The 18,378-nt window shown below is 31.6% G+C and overlaps 2 protein-coding genes across 2 annotated transcripts in view; one reads left to right on the top strand and one right to left on the bottom strand.

Annotated features, from left to right (window-relative positions):
* The window catches only part of LOC136989970 (solute carrier family 2, facilitated glucose transporter member 1-like), a 38,867-nt gene extending 33,688 nt beyond the window's left edge, over nucleotides 1-5,179 (top strand). The window contains exons 10-12 of the mRNA XM_067288281.1: nucleotides 2,761-2,836; nucleotides 3,622-3,749; nucleotides 3,844-5,179. Coding sequence (XP_067144382.1) covers nucleotides 2,761-2,836; nucleotides 3,622-3,749; nucleotides 3,844-4,011 — 372 coding nt within the window. The 3' untranslated portion in view covers nucleotides 4,012-5,179. The remainder of the gene's footprint in view (nucleotides 1-2,760; nucleotides 2,837-3,621; nucleotides 3,750-3,843) is intronic.
* CenB1A (Centaurin beta 1A) overlaps nucleotides 4,947-18,378 on the bottom strand; it is a 62,110-nt gene continuing 48,678 nt past the window's right edge. The window contains exons 15-24 of the mRNA XM_067288279.1: nucleotides 17,544-17,660; nucleotides 17,266-17,427; nucleotides 15,029-15,237; nucleotides 14,780-14,959; nucleotides 14,608-14,707; nucleotides 14,406-14,523; nucleotides 11,919-12,028; nucleotides 5,797-5,907; nucleotides 5,674-5,729; nucleotides 4,947-5,611 (exon numbers count right to left, since the gene is read on the bottom strand). Coding sequence (XP_067144380.1) covers nucleotides 5,517-5,611; nucleotides 5,674-5,729; nucleotides 5,797-5,907; nucleotides 11,919-12,028; nucleotides 14,406-14,523; nucleotides 14,608-14,707; nucleotides 14,780-14,959; nucleotides 15,029-15,237; nucleotides 17,266-17,427; nucleotides 17,544-17,660 — 1,258 coding nt within the window. The 3' untranslated portion in view covers nucleotides 4,947-5,516. The remainder of the gene's footprint in view (nucleotides 5,612-5,673; nucleotides 5,730-5,796; nucleotides 5,908-11,918; nucleotides 12,029-14,405; nucleotides 14,524-14,607; nucleotides 14,708-14,779; nucleotides 14,960-15,028; nucleotides 15,238-17,265; nucleotides 17,428-17,543; nucleotides 17,661-18,378) is intronic.

Here is an 18,378-nt window from a genome sequence, read left to right as displayed (position 1 = left end):
CTCGATCGTTCCGTTCTGCGTTTAATCCAGTGCGATAAAGTCTGTCTTTGGGAAAAGTGCACCGGCACAAAACATACAAATTTTTTAAGTTTATCTGTACTTGTTTTCACATTTTTCTCTACTTGAAAAAACAGAAAACTAGGTATTAATGGGCTCTATATTATTTCAATAACAAAACAAGTTAGTCTGGGTGTATCGTTCGTGATATTCTTTAGACATTTTTTCCAAATTTCAAAAAGACCGATACTTCGGATTTGGAGTTTATCTGATTTATATCAGTTTCTGTAAAACTATCAATATCCCATATTTAGCTTCGACAAATTTTAGGAATTTATAATTCACTTGTTTCATCACTCAATCTATTGAGATAATTCAGTCAGAAAATTCTGTAAATATTACTTCTTAATGAAACTGTGTTCTTCCTAGATTATTCTAAATTTAACTCTTAACAAATTTCCTCAAGCAGCCAACCAGATGGCAGAGGAGTAAGATCTAGGCCTATTTCTCTGGGAGACTCTGAAACGAATGTAGATGGGTCAAAAAAACTCGAATTTTTCAGGAATGGTTTATCCTAGATACATTTGGGACCATTTCTTGCCACCCCTTTGTGGGTCTGGCCAAATCCAAAAATGGCCCTCTTATTCTCCACAGGGTGGATAGGGCAAAAAAATTTGACATAGTGATATAGTATTACGTCAAATCCGTAATAGTTCTTCCAACTGATTGTATGTAATCACTCATTTCAATGAAATACTCACAGTAGTACTCGTCGATATAGACAGTGAAATAAAGCCAATTTCTTAATCACTCTTATTATTGCATCCAGTATGCAGCCACTGTTTATCACAAAACTGTGATCTTTCCTTATCTTGTGCCTGCTGTTATACTTGGCATCTGCAGTCGAATCCGCATAAGTCGACACCCGGATAACTCGACACCGTCGGTTAAGTAGTCTGCTTTCTGTGGTCCGGCCGACTTACGTAGGCATTAATGTTAAAAAAAACTCCGGTTTACTCGACACCGTTTAACTCACCACTGGATAAGTCGACACCCCCTCCCGGAAAAATGAATTCACTCCGTACGCGTGGTGCGAACTCTTTTTTTTTCAGGAGGAAGAGTCTATTTATTTATTAATATATTATTATTAATATATATATACATAATTCGTAATTTCTTCGTCCAATGGTTTTTTTTTATTTTTTAATTTCTGAAGACAAATTTGCCCAAATAGGGATCACCATTTATTACTTTTGTGTTCTAGACGATACATTTCCGGCGACCGACCTTCCTTTCTAGGCTACTAGCCGCCAAAAAGTTAGTCATTTTAGAAACACACACAAAAATTTCCAATTAAAAACAGTGTTTCTAAAATGACTTTTTTAACTTTTTTGGCGGCTAGTAGCCTAGAAAGGAAGGTCGGTCGCCGGAGATGTATCGTCTAGAACACAAAAGTAATAAAAGGTGATCCCTATTTGGGCGAATTTGTCTTCAGAAATTAAAAAATATACATACATAAAAATACATAAAATGTTAAGGCATTTTTATTAATATGTATAAAATAACAGATAAACAAAAAGAAAATATACAATCTACATTAACGTCACACCAGAATCCAATTTTGCATTTTCTCACGCTAGAGGCATTAAGAATCCTTAGACGTTACTTGCCGACGATTGACAATTGCGAAGACGATGTTTTCGAGGCGTTCGTGATCGTCGAAAAAGAAAGTCGAGACAGTCAAGTGCTCAAAACAAACAACACTAAACAAATTTTTCAGTTTTTCATCTACAGAGTAATTGTAAATGGAGGACACAATGTACTGTAAGCCTATACTACTGTTTAACGCACTACTGTATTTTCCTAATTGTAGTTTTGTGGTTTTTTTTTTCCGACTTCGCTTTAGTCGTCGCGTCGGATAACTCGACACATTTCCGCTTCCCCTCGGGGTGTCGACTTATGCGGAGTCGACCGTATTAAATCCACAACTCCTCGGGATATATTACACTAGCTTGTCTTTTTACATAAAACTGAATATTATTGCATGTATTCTGCTGGTCTTAGTTGTATTTTGCAGAGTGAAAAAGATAATGTGTTCAGTTTGGAAGATTAAAATCCAAATGAAATATGTTCGGAGCAGAAACCAAAACTTTAAATTTGCAAGTCCGATCTTGTCCGACGTCGGCCGAATATAAATTAAATAGCTAATGCTGTTTATATTCATATTAAGAAGTGTACACTGCATCAGGAAAAAAATTCAGAAAACATAGTGTTAAAACTAACTGTTTTAACTAAATACTCAGTTAAAATTTTATTGAATCGACGATATATTCCCTCGAAACATTTAACAAATTATTTCATTAAAATTTACATACAGGCTGTTCCATGTAAAATTGGCCCACTCGCTGGAAACGATACAAATGAATTTAGGCGAAGGACACTCTTCAGAAACTGTTTCTGTATTTTTGTTTCTAATGTAGAGTATGCCGAAAATTGTTCTCGTGCATATGCGTAATCATGTTATACTTATAATATTGTTGTGAATAGCTTCAATGTTTCTGCAAATACTTTCCTTCAGTTTGTGGATAGTTGTGGGCTAGGTTTCATCCTTTTTCTTTAGCAATGTGAACTTTATAGGATATATTAATGTTTCAAGTGACACCTCATATTTGTTATGTATTGGAAATAATTGTCATAATTCATATACATATTAAAACATATCTGCTGTGACTTATATTTAACTAAAATTATTTTTATTTATAGGAAGTTACTTTTTGGATGTCTTATATCACAATAATAGCATTAGTTCTATTTGTATGTTTCTTCGGTTTGGGAATAGGTAAGCATTGACTTTTATTATTAACTTTTTTAGTGCAGTGCGATCGGTTTATCGGGAAATGCATAACTTTTATTGGCCGAAATGTAGACGAATTAACTGTCGGGTTTATGCAACCGCATTCCCCGCAGTCTAAGACGTGCCTCGTCGCCCGTTTTTACCCGTCCGAAATGGCAACGTCTTAACGCCTACTGCCCGGGTTTTTTATTGCGGGTCTGCCGAACCCACGACGGATACCGAAACCCTTTGTGCTCGCGGGGTGGAAAGAGGAAAAAAGTATTATTTTGGACCGCAAATATGTAGTCGGAATGTGTACCGATAATACTCGTGACACGTGGAACATTGTGCTAATAAGTTTTTTGACTTAGTGGTGTGTCCCTACAGCACTTTAATGTTTTGTTTTCTACAAATGTTTAATTCAAATTCCTTTCCGACATTTAAAATGTGTTCGAGATAATGTTGTGATATTTAACAGTAACTTTTTTATTCTGTGTTACTTGAAAAATGGAATTGAATTTATCAAATTTCTTTAGTGAACAAAAATTTTAATATCGATCTTGGTGCAAAATTGTGAAGAAGCAATATCCTGATAAGCATCTGATATAAATTAATTTTCTAAATTTCATGTATAGTTTTTGATGTCGGTGTCATTTCTAAAAGATAAATGTTTGATTTATTAGTTCTTGCATTAATTATCATTTTTCATTTTAAAGTAGCTTTAAAATTTAATAAAAATGTCATTGATGCTCTTTAAAAAAATCTTAATTATATTTTGTAAAACAAAACAGGGCCAATTCCGTTTATGATAGGAAGCGAACTGTTCCAACAGGGTCCGAGAGCGGCGGGCATGAGTGTCGGATGCGCGGTGAACTGGTCGGCCAATTTCGTCATAGCCGTGACTTTTCCCATCGTAAAGGTAATAATTTCGCTCGCTCGTCATTTATCGCTCTACGTTTCTATTTTACGTACAGTTTGTTTAACGTAATACTTGTCGAACGATTCTCCGACAGAGCGTCATCGGAGAGTACATATTCCTCGTATTTGCATTCGTCGGATTTCTTCTGTCGGGATACTTTCACTTTAATCTGCCGGAAACGAAAGACCTAGATCCCGTAGAAGTGACCAAAATGATGAAAGAAAAACAATTGTTTGCACAAGTTCAAACAAGTTTTGTATAGTTTTTTTGTACTCTGTATGGTTTTTATACATCTTTAAATTTGCATATATATTTACATATACTACTATTATTTGCAAAAATTGTACATAAAATAGTGAAATCTTGTTATGGGTGAATTTACTGGATAAGGAATTTTAAACATTCTTCGGCTTAAAATGTCTCTAATTAGTTTTATTCTTCTCAATTATATTTTAAAGGAGGACATATTTTTAAATACTCTCAGCTTTCCCAGTTTATCATTCGATAGATTGCCTAAAGACATGGATTTTTCACAATTAAATATAGTTATAAATTTCAAGTGTTAATTTTAGGAAAACGTTATGCAGACGACAAAGTATTTGAAAGAACGCTCGCGTTCGTAATAGCCTAATCCCGCAATCGACGGAAGTTTACGAGTTTTTCCGAAATAGCACGACGTGCGTATCCGGTATTCTACATCTAAATGTATTTCAAAATTCGATAGAATATAGCAGTTTATAATAATTTGCTTAGGATTTCTATAAAGTTTCAAATTGTATTGTCGTCAAATTCCCATTCGTTACTTTAAACGAGGCCAAATTGTATATAATTCGGTGTTATCGAGAGAATCGCATTCTCCTCGGCGAAATTTGCGTGCGACGTTTCGACTTTATTTCCGAAAATCGATGTTTTTAGGCCGGACGCTAATGCCGTCGTCCCGATTATTTCCGACAATCGAAACAAGATTCCACTATTACTTTCTTTTATATTGAACTTGACAGTATCCGTAGTTTTCTCTCTTATTGGAAGACTCTTCTGTCCAAGATTCTGAAGTTGTGATATTTTGAAAATGATTTTTTTTAATCTACTGTAAATACGTCTAATTTTATGAACCTTTTTTAGTAGTATTTATAATTTTAAGATTGTAAAAAATCATTTGAAGGAGAAAGTAAATTATTAATTTTAAATACTGAATGATTTATTATTGAATTTTAACAAGGACAACTTTTTATTAAAGCTCTATTGTTTTGGTTTATACATATTTAACACTATCTCTATTTTTCGTGAGACTGTGTCGGACGACATAAAAACGTCAAAGCACGCCTGTAGCGACAAATTTCGTCTACGGAAGGAAAAGACGTCTAGCTAGATGCTGTACAAAGTAAAATTTATATACATATTATCACAAAATCATAATACGGGCATCAAAAGTCGATCTCTAAAAAAAAACAGTAATACTGAATTTTTACAAGTGTAAACAAATAAGTACTGGATTAAACACACATGGCAAAATATTTTAGAACGTGGAATGTCGAATTGAATACTGATGGCACAAAACATCAATAAATTTGGCCAAATATACATAGAGGTCGTTTGCGGTAATATGATTTATAAATTTGATCGTAAAATTAAATTATGTGTTCTTTTTCTAATCTCTGTAGTCTACGGCACGAGTATCGTTCGGTAAATTAACCGACGCAAATAAATTATATTTGGCATAATAATGAGCAATCTCGTTAAAAACGGGGCTACGAACAGATTACGAAACTACTCTGCGGTAGTGGGAGGACGACGGAGCTTCTCGGGATTATGCGAAGCCATGTGCGAGAAATCTTTTACCACTTCGTTGAACGTTTCGTCTCCTATAACGAGAGAGAGAGAATAAATTTCGAACGGACAGTAGTCGCAAATAAATAAAATTTACCTGGATTTCCAAATTCGTCTCTTCTTATTTCTTCATTTAACTTAGCTAGTCGTAATCTAAAAAAAAGAAACGTCTGAGACAAAGGTCAAATTGAATTATCGTCTCGATTAGATAAATACGTACAAAGTGACAATATCTGCATTAGCATCCTGCATAGCTAATGCAAGAGCATTTTTACCAGTTGCATCCAACATGCTTTGATCTGCACCTCTCTTCAACAGCAAACAAACTTGACTGCAATAGTCATAAAAAAAATCAATTTGAGATTTGTGTAATGTATTTTAAAAGAAATTGTGAATGAAACCTTATCAAAAATAAATAGAAGACTATTAGCTCAAGAAAAGAAATACTGGTATTAACTTACATGCAGCAGGACCACATGTTAAAAACATGGTCTTGCTTGCTGCATGGCACAAAACTGGTTTTAGGTAAAGTGAGTTTGATTTTCCTACTGCATAAAGATTTATCCCAAACTAAAACTTTCATCAGCTCGACACGTGGCTGATAAATGCTATTGAGGTACTAATTATCGGTCACGTTCTTATTTCTGATAGGTACAGAACATTTTCATCTGGTGTTTGTCTTAACAGCAGGCAAGTAAGCATAAAATTTTGGTTAAACTGGTAACAAGTTAAACATTAAAGACGGTAAAAAATGGCCCAACAACATAAAAACTGCCACTATGGAAAAGTTTTTCCTATAGATTTGCTCTTTCAAAATTAGCATAAACTCACCTCAAGCAAAACTTTGCGACTTTCAGACAAATGAATTTGAACAAATGTGACAGCCTACATGTGTAAACTGGTATTTTTGTTTTAGTACAAAGTTAAAGGTTTATAGCAAACAATTCCACAAAAATCAGTCGAGGCACGTCGTGAATTTTCACAATTTATAGTTTTTAATAATTGACTATCCTGTACTGTACAATGTGCCTTGCAGGTTGTTTTGCATTATTTTTTAAATTGTACTACTTATAGTCCACAGAGCATAGTGTGTAATCAGTTGTTGAAGGTACACGCTTTGGGGTTCGGTCTAAAAAAAAATGTCGAGATTACTGTATGTACTTCAGAGAGTGAACTCCACTTGACATGGCAATTATTTGTTTTGAATAATGAATATAACAAATTTAAAAAAATGTGGCTATTAATCAGATGATCAAAGTTGTGTATAAAGGTTTTGTTACAATTCTTCAAAACATTTTTCTGGAGAAGAGATGGTACAGATTAGTTAAGTTCTGCTGTTGCAAGGCCCATTCCTCAAGCAATTTATGCAAAAGAATTGAGGGGCTTAGTAACAAAGGACGTGCCGTTTTTCCACTCATTTTTTTGCATTGTCGAGCAGTCTTAGAGAAACTTTCGTGGTTTGGTTATGTGCCCAGGTTAATAAAACAAGATGCAAATCCTCTGATTCACCCGTACGACGAGAAAAAAAAACTTCAACGCGGATTATGCCATTTTTCCACCAAGCCCTCGGCTATCCGATTTGAGACACTTTGGAGGACATCTCTAGCCCGTTAATAATTCGGAATCGTGAGGATTTCCCGTATTATCGAGATTACATGGCATTTTGTACAGAAATATGTAATTATTAAGGAAACTCAATATGGCTACATATTATTAACAAAAATAGCATCCTGTATATGAATAAACTATAGGTAGAAGGCACGTGTCCGGTGAGAACCTCTTAGGTCGCCAGATACGTTTTCCGAAAAGTAAATAAATTCCTCAAAATGTGGCCGAAACAGTAGTAGCTTAGAGCCTAAAAATCTCAATCTGCCAGTTGTAGCCCAATCTTAAAATATAGGTGGTTTTCAGAATTGCATAAGATAAGATATTAATCAAATATATGCCTTACACATGGTTTAATAAAAATAAGTAGTCCAAGAACAACTTCAATCTGGTCACTGTTCTCTTATAGCATGGAGGCACTTTGATCTAAACCAGGGCTGTCCAACTGGCGGCCTGCGGGCCGTATACGGCCCGCCAAATTATTTTTACAGCCCGCGAGTACATTTTACTATGAATAAATTTATGTTAGATTTAAATTTTCACATACTAAATTATTATTTTACTAATTTGAATTTAAAGTAGGTACTATTTAGTTTGCGTAACTTCACTTAAACAGATTGCTGCTGTATTCAGCAGGTTAACGTCTGAGGATGGTAAACCACAGGGTTTGGAATGTTTACAAATCATAGCTGTGTGTAAAGAATATAACTTGAAGCGCCATTATCTTTCCATGCATGAAAAAAAGTATCATTCGTACATGCGAGACATGAAAATACCACTAGTGAAAAAAATGAAAAAGCAGCTGGATCATCAAACGAATTATTTTAATCAAGAACCAAAATTTCAAGAAGCATCTGTAGCTGCGTCGTTTGAAGTTTGTTTAGAAATAGTAAAGGCAAAGAAGCCATTTTTGGATGGAGAATTAATTTAAAAATGTGCCATAAAAATGGCTCAAGCATTTAATGACAACGAAACGGTAAGAAAATTTCAAACAATATCACTTTCTCACCAGACTGTAAGCCGTGTAAACAAGATTAGCATGCATGTCACTAATAAATTAGAAAACCTAATCAATAGTTGCTGCTATTTTTCGGTAGCATTGGATCAAGTCAAATGCTTTCATTTACAGTTCTTATAAACTAATTATTCAGAAGAACTTTTAAAATTACAATCATTACACGGAACAACAAAAGGTGAAGATATTTGCAAACAATTAAAATGTGCAGTAGAACAGTATGGCAGATTTGACAAGTGCACTGCTATTGTAACCGACAGTGCTAGAGCTACGACGAGCAAAAATATTGGGCTCGGGGGACTTTTGCAAAAAGAAGGAATAACACGTCGTATGTTACGCTGTATTGTCCATCAGGAGGCATTGTGGTTTATCCCTACAACTAAAAGACGTAATGGACAAGGTTTGCAAAATTACTAATTTAATTCGCGGCGGAAATCGTTCACTTACACACCGAAAATTTAAAACATTTTTGGACGAATTTGAAACCGAGTATGGAGATCAGCTTTTACATAGTAACGTTCGTTGGTTAAGTGCTGAAAAGTGCTCGAGGAGATTAACTTCTTTTCGAAGTGTAAAGAATCTTTTTCTCACAGAAATTGCCGTCGATGAAAATTTGACAGCAAATTTAGTTGATAAAAATTTTATTTATTCGCTTGCTTTCCTAATGGACATTACAAATTATTTAAATATTTTGAATAAATCCTTGCAAGGACAAGATCAAAATGTGTGTTGCCTTTATAAATATGTTACTGGGATTTAGAAACAAATTAAAAATGTTAAGGTTTAATTTGGAGCAAAATAATTTATTTCATTTTGAATCTTGCAAAGAGATCTATGAAGAAATGAAAGAATGTAATATAGAAGCGAATTTTAAAATATTTCTACCAAAATTGGATATGCTAATTACAGATTTCAATGAAAGATTTTCTCAGTTTGATGATCTTAAACCGTCTATTGATTTATTTTGTGATCCAATTAATATTGATATCAACTCCGTTGATCTTAAATATCAAATAGAATTATGCGACCTACAGGCTGACCCATTTTTTACATCTCGTGGAGTAACTGGAATAGAAATATTCAAATTTTTAGATAAAGAGAGATATCCAAAATTGAGAGATTTTGGACTTCAAATTGTATCAATGTTCGGAAGTACATATATCTGCGAGCGTGCATACTCCAATATGAAATATATAAAGTCAAAATATAGAAACAGTTTGAAAGATTCCACTCTTGAAGATATAATTAGACTTGCCACAACAAGTATTGATGTGGACATAAAAGATATTGTTGCTAAACAATTTCGGCCACAATGTTCTCATTAATATATTACGAATATTTTAAAGTTTTCTTTTTAGTATAAATAAAATATTGTTTTAATTAACAAACTGACTTTTCATTTATCAACCTTCTTGGCTCCCGAAATGTTTGGTGAAGAAAACATGGCCTGCGGGCTATGATAAGTTGGACAGCGCTGATCTAAACAAATGAGTTAGTGTACGCACGTTGGAACTTCAAAGTATAAAATTCTGTCCGACTGCAAAGTAGCCAAATTCCTTAACATGTAAACTGTATATCCCCAGCCACGGACAAAAGTACTGTTACGAACTGTCGGAGTTAGAAAACAATGTTTTCTTACTTTGAAATAACCAGGATTTTATGTAAATTTTTTTAATTTTTCTGTACATGAATAGTATTAAAAAGAAAATAAATATTGCTTATAACAAATTTCCATTGACTAAAAGATTAATGCTTTATACACAATCATATTGGTGACTAGCTGTTACTTTGCCCGTGCACATTTTGCAAGCAAACACTACGGTTGTTGAAATGCTGAATATATTGGGTTGTTCGGAAAGTAATTTCGTTTTTTTATTACTAGAGGAATTAGATGTATTTTTACCAGCCAATTTTATTTTAAACCCACATTTTCATTATATATTTCGACAGCTGACATTTTAAGGCTTTTGATTCTGTACAATTCTTTTCCGGTGACCCATCAAATATGGAAAATCAAAAGCATCATTTTCAGCATATTTTGCTTTATTACCAAAAAATCAAAATGCTGTTCAAACAAGAAAAAAATTGTGGTACATGTTTGGAGAAGATGTGTTGAGAGAAAGACAGTGAGAAAACTGGTTTACAAAACTGCGTTCTGGCAATTTTAATATCAAAGATACACCACATTCCGGATGGCCATTCGAAGCCAACAAAAATAAAATAAAAGTACCGATCGAAGCAATCTGCCATATAACAACAGGTGAAATCACTAAGAGATCAAATCTGTTAAATTGAACCGTTTATTATTACTTAAAACGAATCGGTTTTGTTTCGAAGCTCGATATATGGGTTCCACACGTTATTAACGAGAGATGCTCTCTGTGGTTGGATTTTAAAGGAAATTTTTTTTTGAGCTTTTACCAGACAATTTAACAATTGATTCCAAAGTGTACTGCCATCAAGTAAACAAACTGAGTAATATCGACAAACAAAGTGTAATGTGTGAAATTTGGCATTATGGTAAAACAAGTTTGGTAACTGGTCAGAAACTGTTATAGCTTAGATGGGATGTGTTATCACACCAACCGTATTTGCCAGATCGGGCACATTCAGTTAAAAAAAATTTGTATAGACCGGAACAAGTAATAATCTAAGACATTTACTTGAAATGACTGTCAAAAATCACTTGGATCAGTTTTTTGTAAACAACGATCAAAACTTTTATGAATGTGAAATCATGCTACTACCAGAAACAATGACAATAGGTATTTGACCAAAATGGTCAATATATAATTCAATGAAATATTTATTTATTATAAGAATATTGCATTTATTTTTCTATGAAAAAAAAAAATTACTTTCCAAACAACCCAATAAATGGTAATTGTTATATAACACCTACCATTGAGAATCAAACAAACTGTTTTCAATTTGATCAATTTTCTGGAATGTTTACGATCATTCTATAATCGAACCAATACAAAATAACAAATTCGAATTTAAAACTGTTTGAACATTTGGTTAAAAAATCGTAATATATAAAAATTTAATACACCTAAGTACTCAATGAAGACTAAATGCAGTTGAAAACAAAAACTTGCATTTAATACAGTAGAAGCCATTCTTCAGGTTATTTTAAGTCTTAATGCTCTCCTTCTGCGGGGGACTTTTCGAAAAAACCTACATCACGAAAACACACGCCGTGCTCTAGAAGATAACGAATCAATCAGTCACTCAGTCAGGACAAGTAATTTTATATATTTAGATGTAATTCCTTGCTACTTATGTACGATGAGAATAAATGTAGAGACAATTGTCTAACAAAAAGAGCACATGATATATGGAAAAGTACATATTCACTGGATTTTCTTTGCTGTTATCATAAATTACTTTTATCTTTTGGTATTTATTGATCCAGCCCAGGGTCTGAGCTCAGAGAAATTTATTAACAAAGAAATCTTAAACTTTCATATTTTTTAAAAATAGATTTTACATCAAATGAACTTGCTCCAAAAACTTTTTTTAGTTAGTGATTCATTAAAATTTCATACCGATTTTCGAAAAAAGTAATTATACAAAATACCAAGAATTTCGTTCAATATAACTTTTTTAGTTTTTGCGTAACAAATTTATGTAATCTGGTTTTATCTTCAAACCTAAATAATCAAAACAATATCTAATTATAAAAGCTAATAAAAAATATTTTAAAATTGACTATTTACCCCGTATGTCCAAACGTAGTGGCCAAGTGCAATATGGTTTGTCCGTTGTCGTCTTGATTATTGCATTTTGCACTGTTTAACAACAGATACTCGCAAGCCATTATCGAACCCTGTAAAACAAAAACCAATTTTGTTAAAATTTGTCGTCGTAAAAGCTATTATCAAATATTATGATCAAACCCCGGCAGATTACAACACAACTATAAATAAATTAATACGTAATTTAAATAAATTTTCTCACATTTTTCTATCTACTCTATAAAACAACGTGGGATTGATGACAAAGAAAAGGTTAATTGGCAGAAATTTCTTCAAATGTATGTCAATGATAAATATTCAATATCCTTAAACCAGCATTTATAATCCTTTAAGATTAATCTGCACTTTTTGAACACATTCAAGATTCCAAAAGATGTTACAATACCACTATGCATATACACAGCCCACTACTCTATTCACTGAAAAGAAAAAGTTTACATAAGTATATGATCTAAAATGCATTTCATATACTTGTGTAAACTTTTTCCAAGATCGACTTACTGCTCACAAAGCAGTTATGATTTTGTGCATTACTGTACTGATCACATTATCATGGCTAAGCATGTTGTATGGGTTGTTTGTACATAACTTGTGTATGCATGGTTGGCAGTCATAATAGTTATGTTCTTGACAATGACATCCCTTTGAAAGAATAATCCTCAGACATGCATTTGGTATATGGTTTGGCAATGTGAAACAGGGAAGTAAAACAATGTTATTCAGAATGATTCCCCCACCAAATGAAAAAGCACATGAATGGCCACATAAGAGATTAAGGGAAATTGACTGGAAGCTTAAAAACAACCCAAGTCTCCGAAAACAACAGGACTTTGAAGTGTGTCGGCTCGTGTAGAGGAAAATACAGATGACTACTAGAAGTCGTCGTGGATGAAAGGCATCGATCGTGCGACCGTATAGAGTGTTTTAAGAAGCTCTTGTTTGTATCCATACAGTTTACAGTAATTATAGGCACTAAGAGAGGTTGACTTCTCACCATGGGAAGGCTTTGTATCTGGTTGTTAAAATAATGTGACACCAGACCCTCTCTTTTTGTTATCCTTGCTCTTCACAGATGAAGTTGGCTTCACAAGAGATGGTAACATCAGCTTCCATAACTAACCTGTACGACAGGAAGTAAATTCTTATCTAGTCTGAGCACTGATAGCAGTTTTTTCTGAATTTTTTGACCAAGGATTTAAGCATGATTGCTTAATTGGCCTCTTTGTTCTACCCAAATGCCTGACTGGGCAGAATTAGCTACTACTAAGAACATGACCTGTCATCCTTGTAGATGTATAATCTGATGACTAAAGGGACAAGTAAACCATCTTGCACATGATGCAACTCATGTGGCTGAAGTGTGTAAATGCATCTAAAAAATTTACAAATTATCCTGGAAGATGGATTGACCTTGCAGGACCTACATCTCTGCCCACATGATCTCTGTATATCAATCCCCTCAACTTTCGTGTATTCTACTCCAGTACACAATGTTGCAGATCTTTGCCAGAAAGTATAAAACACATACCACCAAATTTGGAATACATTAGGAAATTTTGTGCAGGTAAGACACTCTTTGGTAAGACAGACTTGACAATGCATCATTGCACAGAGAGCTCATTTTGAACACTTCTGAAAAATATATGTCAGTAATTTTCTTAATTCAGCTTTACTGTTGTAATTTTTCATTACCTGTATTTAGTTCAAATATAGCATTATATTGTGAACAAAAATGGATTATGTGGACAACATATAGCATTAGCTTTTGCCATGTACTGATCCATCTAGATCCATCAAAACAATTGCTTACTTAAATCAACTTACTATGTAAATAGAAATAAAATTTTATTCATTGCAATATAATATGGAGAAAAATAATAACTGATTAAAGAATCTGGAAACATCAATCAACATCTAACAAAAGCTCCCTGACCATGTTCTTGAAACATTATGGGGTTGGTTGAGACTCCTCATTGTGATTTTTCACAATGACAGTATCAACCCCCAATAAGCTGTGATATGACATATTAATTACAGTTATGGTTATGTCATTGTTATAAGTTTAATTTTTGTGTATTGATCCTTCCAATTTATCTTTGTTAAACATTCATTTGTCTGCATCTTTTAATGCAATTCACATTGCAAATCATATTTCTTCCTACTGACAAATTTGGAACTAAAGTTTTTTTTTTGCAAAATCATTTCCTCCATGTCTTGCAATTTTTAGTTAAGTATATTATTCAACTTCTGCATTTTAAAAATAAAATGACGACCGAATTTTCTGAAATTCTATCAAACATCAAATTTTGTGACTTTCTTATCAGTTGAAAACACTAGAATCTATCAGGATTTTAATGATTAACAATAATATGAAATTATTATTAATTATGTTTTATCGCTGATATTTCACCATAATAATTAAAATTATAAATTATTTATAATTCTTACACTTTGAATTGCTTGATGAAGAGGATATTTTCCATTATCTTCTTTATTTTTCCAATTTGGATTAGCACCGTGAGCGAATGCTTCACACATGACAGGAAGATTATGTGCTGCCGCAGCTCTAAATAATCACAAACATGTAACTTGTTTTAGTAAATAAATTATACAAAATTTTTGTTATATTAGAAAAAGCTGAAATATCAACCTATATAAAAGAAGGTCTGGATGTAACTTAGAAATATCTTCTAATGTGTCTTCTACTTCATCAAGTGTAGGAGATTCGTCGGCACTATCAAAATCTAAATCTGAATGAATATTTAAAAAATTAATTTTATATGACTAAAACCTTAGAAAAAATATATATGATAATTTCGTACTTGAATGAATTACATCCTCAGTTTCCCCAAAAATTAATATGTTTTCCAATGTTTTATCATCAGCATCACTGTTTTGATTGTTGTATTCCTTATTTTTATTATTTATTGTGATTATAGATTCAGGTTCTTTATTTGATATTTCTGAAGAATTTTCTTTAGGAGTATCAGATAAAGATTTTTCTGTAAAGGAAGAGAATAATAATTATATGCACACAAATTATAACAACAATTAGATTTTCAATTGCTTGCCTTGATTTTCTTTCTTCTTTAAAGCAGAAACCGTTCGACGGCGTCTATGCACTTTGCGGACGCTCCATCTCTGAGGTATATTACGAATAATCTTATTTGTATCGGATCCTTGTACGTTGGTGTCGACAATGGAAGAATCGACACCTGGCAGCGGTTTCACAAACTGTTTTTTTACATACTTGGCTTTGATCCAAGCTTCTCGAATATTTCTTCAGAGAAAATTGTAATTACTTATTAACTATTTATTCCAAATATTTCCATTATATCATATTTCACAATTTAAAACCTTAATACAACACAAGCTTTACTAATTCTTAAATAAGAAATTGTTAACTTATGTATTAGCACCTGAATAATAATTGCAAATAACAGTTTTTAATACTGTTGGCTTGCAATTACTCTTTGTTAGAAAATTCAATGCCACTAATTATAACATATGTGCATAACTTATATTCTTGACAATATTTAGGTAGGTCCACCAAACACTATTCTTTAGTTCTCTATTTATTGGTTTTTAATGTAGTTGAATATTTGAAATATGATGAACTAAAAATTAGCCACAATTATTTAAAACTAATGATAGTTATATAATAAGAATAAAAATATAAAAAATGTAGATAATGATGATGAATTAATTATTAAGATTTCATTAAAATATAATAAAATTCATTTGAAATGAAAATAAACAGTACGAAAACGATGTTCATCTTTTGCAAATTATTTCAAAAAGACACAAACAGAATATGAACATTATGCCAACCAGAAAGAAAGAAGTTGATTTAGTAAAAATATTAAAATTTTTACAGTTATATATCTTACTCTTATATTCACAAATTATATGATTCAATAAATTTGATCAATTATAAACTGTTGGTACACATCAATAAATATGAAATCAAGTCACATTGCCTCTAATCTCAACTGTAGTACTATTCTTGAAGAGTGCTATGACAGATAAGATGTAGTTGATATATTCTTCTATTGTGGAATGTTTACTGAACAATGATAAAATAGGTATATTGAAATAACTATCAATGAGATATATCTTGTTTACACGTTTGTTTCTATATAACTGTGAATTTTCAAATGCCTGACAGTCTATTAAAAAGACAATTTGAAACTATTAGTTTACAAAGGTATAAGCATTTAAAATATTTTTATTGCTATATTAACAAAAACATCATCTCAGTAAAGACAGAAATAACTTGAATTTCTTTCTCTAATTATTATATTGAAATATGAAAATAAATTCTACAGATATCACTTTATATAACTGGAAGTCAGCTAGTACATGTTTGTGTATCTTAACTTTCACCATATTTGTTGATGTTCATATGTAAGCTTTTATTGTAACTACATTTTTGCTGTGTGTGTTTAATAGAAATTATTTCCTGTAATCATTGTTTGGATGTAACATCAATATTCATTTTAATATACATTGAAGTAAAAATTAATTTCATAATATACAAAAAAATTAAGTTTTGCAATAATTACAAAACATTTATCATTTAATTTAAAAAATTAAATTTAATATGATCTTTCACTTCTGTGTAAAAGTGACTGTGAAGACAATTCCGACGAAAGTTTGAAAACAGAGATTAAAAATCCAAAATTTCAGCAGTAGGCCACAAGAAAAAAAATTGAATTTGTACATTTTTTCATTTAAACTTTTTTAAAATGCAAGTTTATTAAATTTTTATACATTTTGGTTTCAAATTAAAAATTAACTTTTTGGAAAATCTCAAACATGACTTTTGAATTTCACAAAAACTGGAGAATAAACAATTGAGTTAAATACAGTAAAACAAGTAGGAATGTTAAATGTTACTTTATTAGATTGTTTTAAAACTGTTTATTTGAATAAAATTAATTTCTATAAGTTATTTTGTCAGAAAAAAGCTATTATTTAATTAATTTATTTCATATCACTAATTTTTCCTATTGATTTGATTTACAAAAGAAATTATTCATATTCACAAACTTCTATCAGACAAGATTGATAATTAAAAAAAAAAAAAGGTTAATCATCAATAATAAACAAATTAGAATAAATTAAGATTGACATAGCTTAAGCAAAGATTTACTTTCATTCTTATTAGCAATTATATTGATACATTTTCTAGAAAAACTCTTCCCATACACATTTTGTAATGTAAAATATTATTGTTCATATAAACAGATAATTATGATTACTAAACTATTTTTACAAAAAAAAAAAAAAAATAAAACTAACTAACCTGGAGCTTTCAGGAGTTGCACGCTCTACAGAACTATCAACATTAGCTTCATAAATGCGATTCACTATTGTATTACCAAGTTCTGCCATCACTTTAAGAATTTCTGGTTCCCAAGTATCTAAAGTTAGTGAACGCACTTTTGAAACGTGGACACCTAAACTTCTACAATGACAAATCAACAAATATATTGATTTAGAAAATAACAAAGTTTCTTTTATAGAATTATTATATTACTCTTTACATAAAAAATATAATTTTTATTTTCATTTTATTCATACCTGTGAATTCCTGAGCATTCAATACATAATGTAATTCCTAAATTAATACTGGCCCAGCGAGGATCAGGAGATTTGCAGTCACAACACAGTTCATTTCCAGGAATTGAAAGAATTTGACTGAAATATCAAAAATTCCTTTATATATAATACTGGTGATTTATATAATTAACCATCTAATTATAACAACTTGTTCTTTTGAGGACATTGCATTGATAAAATCATAACCAAGCTTAACAGAACAGGAAAAACCTTTTATTTTATAATCATTTGAAGACAGTTTTGATGTATGATAAATCTCAACTTTCACAGTTTTACTTCTAACCACATAATTCTCTGCTTTTACATATTCTACTTTTTCAATAATATGAAATTATTATGATTTGTAGAATGATGTAATTTTTTGTTGACCATCTCAATATAGTATTATGCGATTCAAAATTTATTTTAAAGAACAAAATCTCAGTTCGTGTCACCAAACTTAAGGAAATCAAAGTTCAATTTACAAAATCTCACTTAACTCTTAAAAACTAAATTGATTGCTGGGAAATCAAAGTGAGTGTCTACTATGAAAACTGATCTAACCTTTTATAGATTTCATTTATAGAAATCTATAATAATTAAAGAACAAACTTTTCATATTAAAAACTAAGTAAATGCTATAAATAGATGTAATTTTTATATTAGTTTAATTTGATAGGTGCAATTCACATACATATTATGTATGGACAGATAAGTCTCAAAGAAGAATCTCATTTAAGTAGCCTTCGTTAAATGGTTTACAAACTGGTTAAAGCTTTAGGAATAGTAATGCTATGATTTGGACAGGCATTCTTTA

Source organism: Centruroides vittatus, unplaced genomic scaffold, assembly GCF_030686945.1.
Source record: "Centruroides vittatus isolate TY-2023 unplaced genomic scaffold, ASM3068694v2 scaffold_861, whole genome shotgun sequence".
NCBI lineage: Eukaryota > Metazoa > Arthropoda > Arachnida > Scorpiones > Buthidae > Centruroides > Centruroides vittatus.
This window is presented reverse-complemented; position numbering and strand designations above follow the sequence as displayed.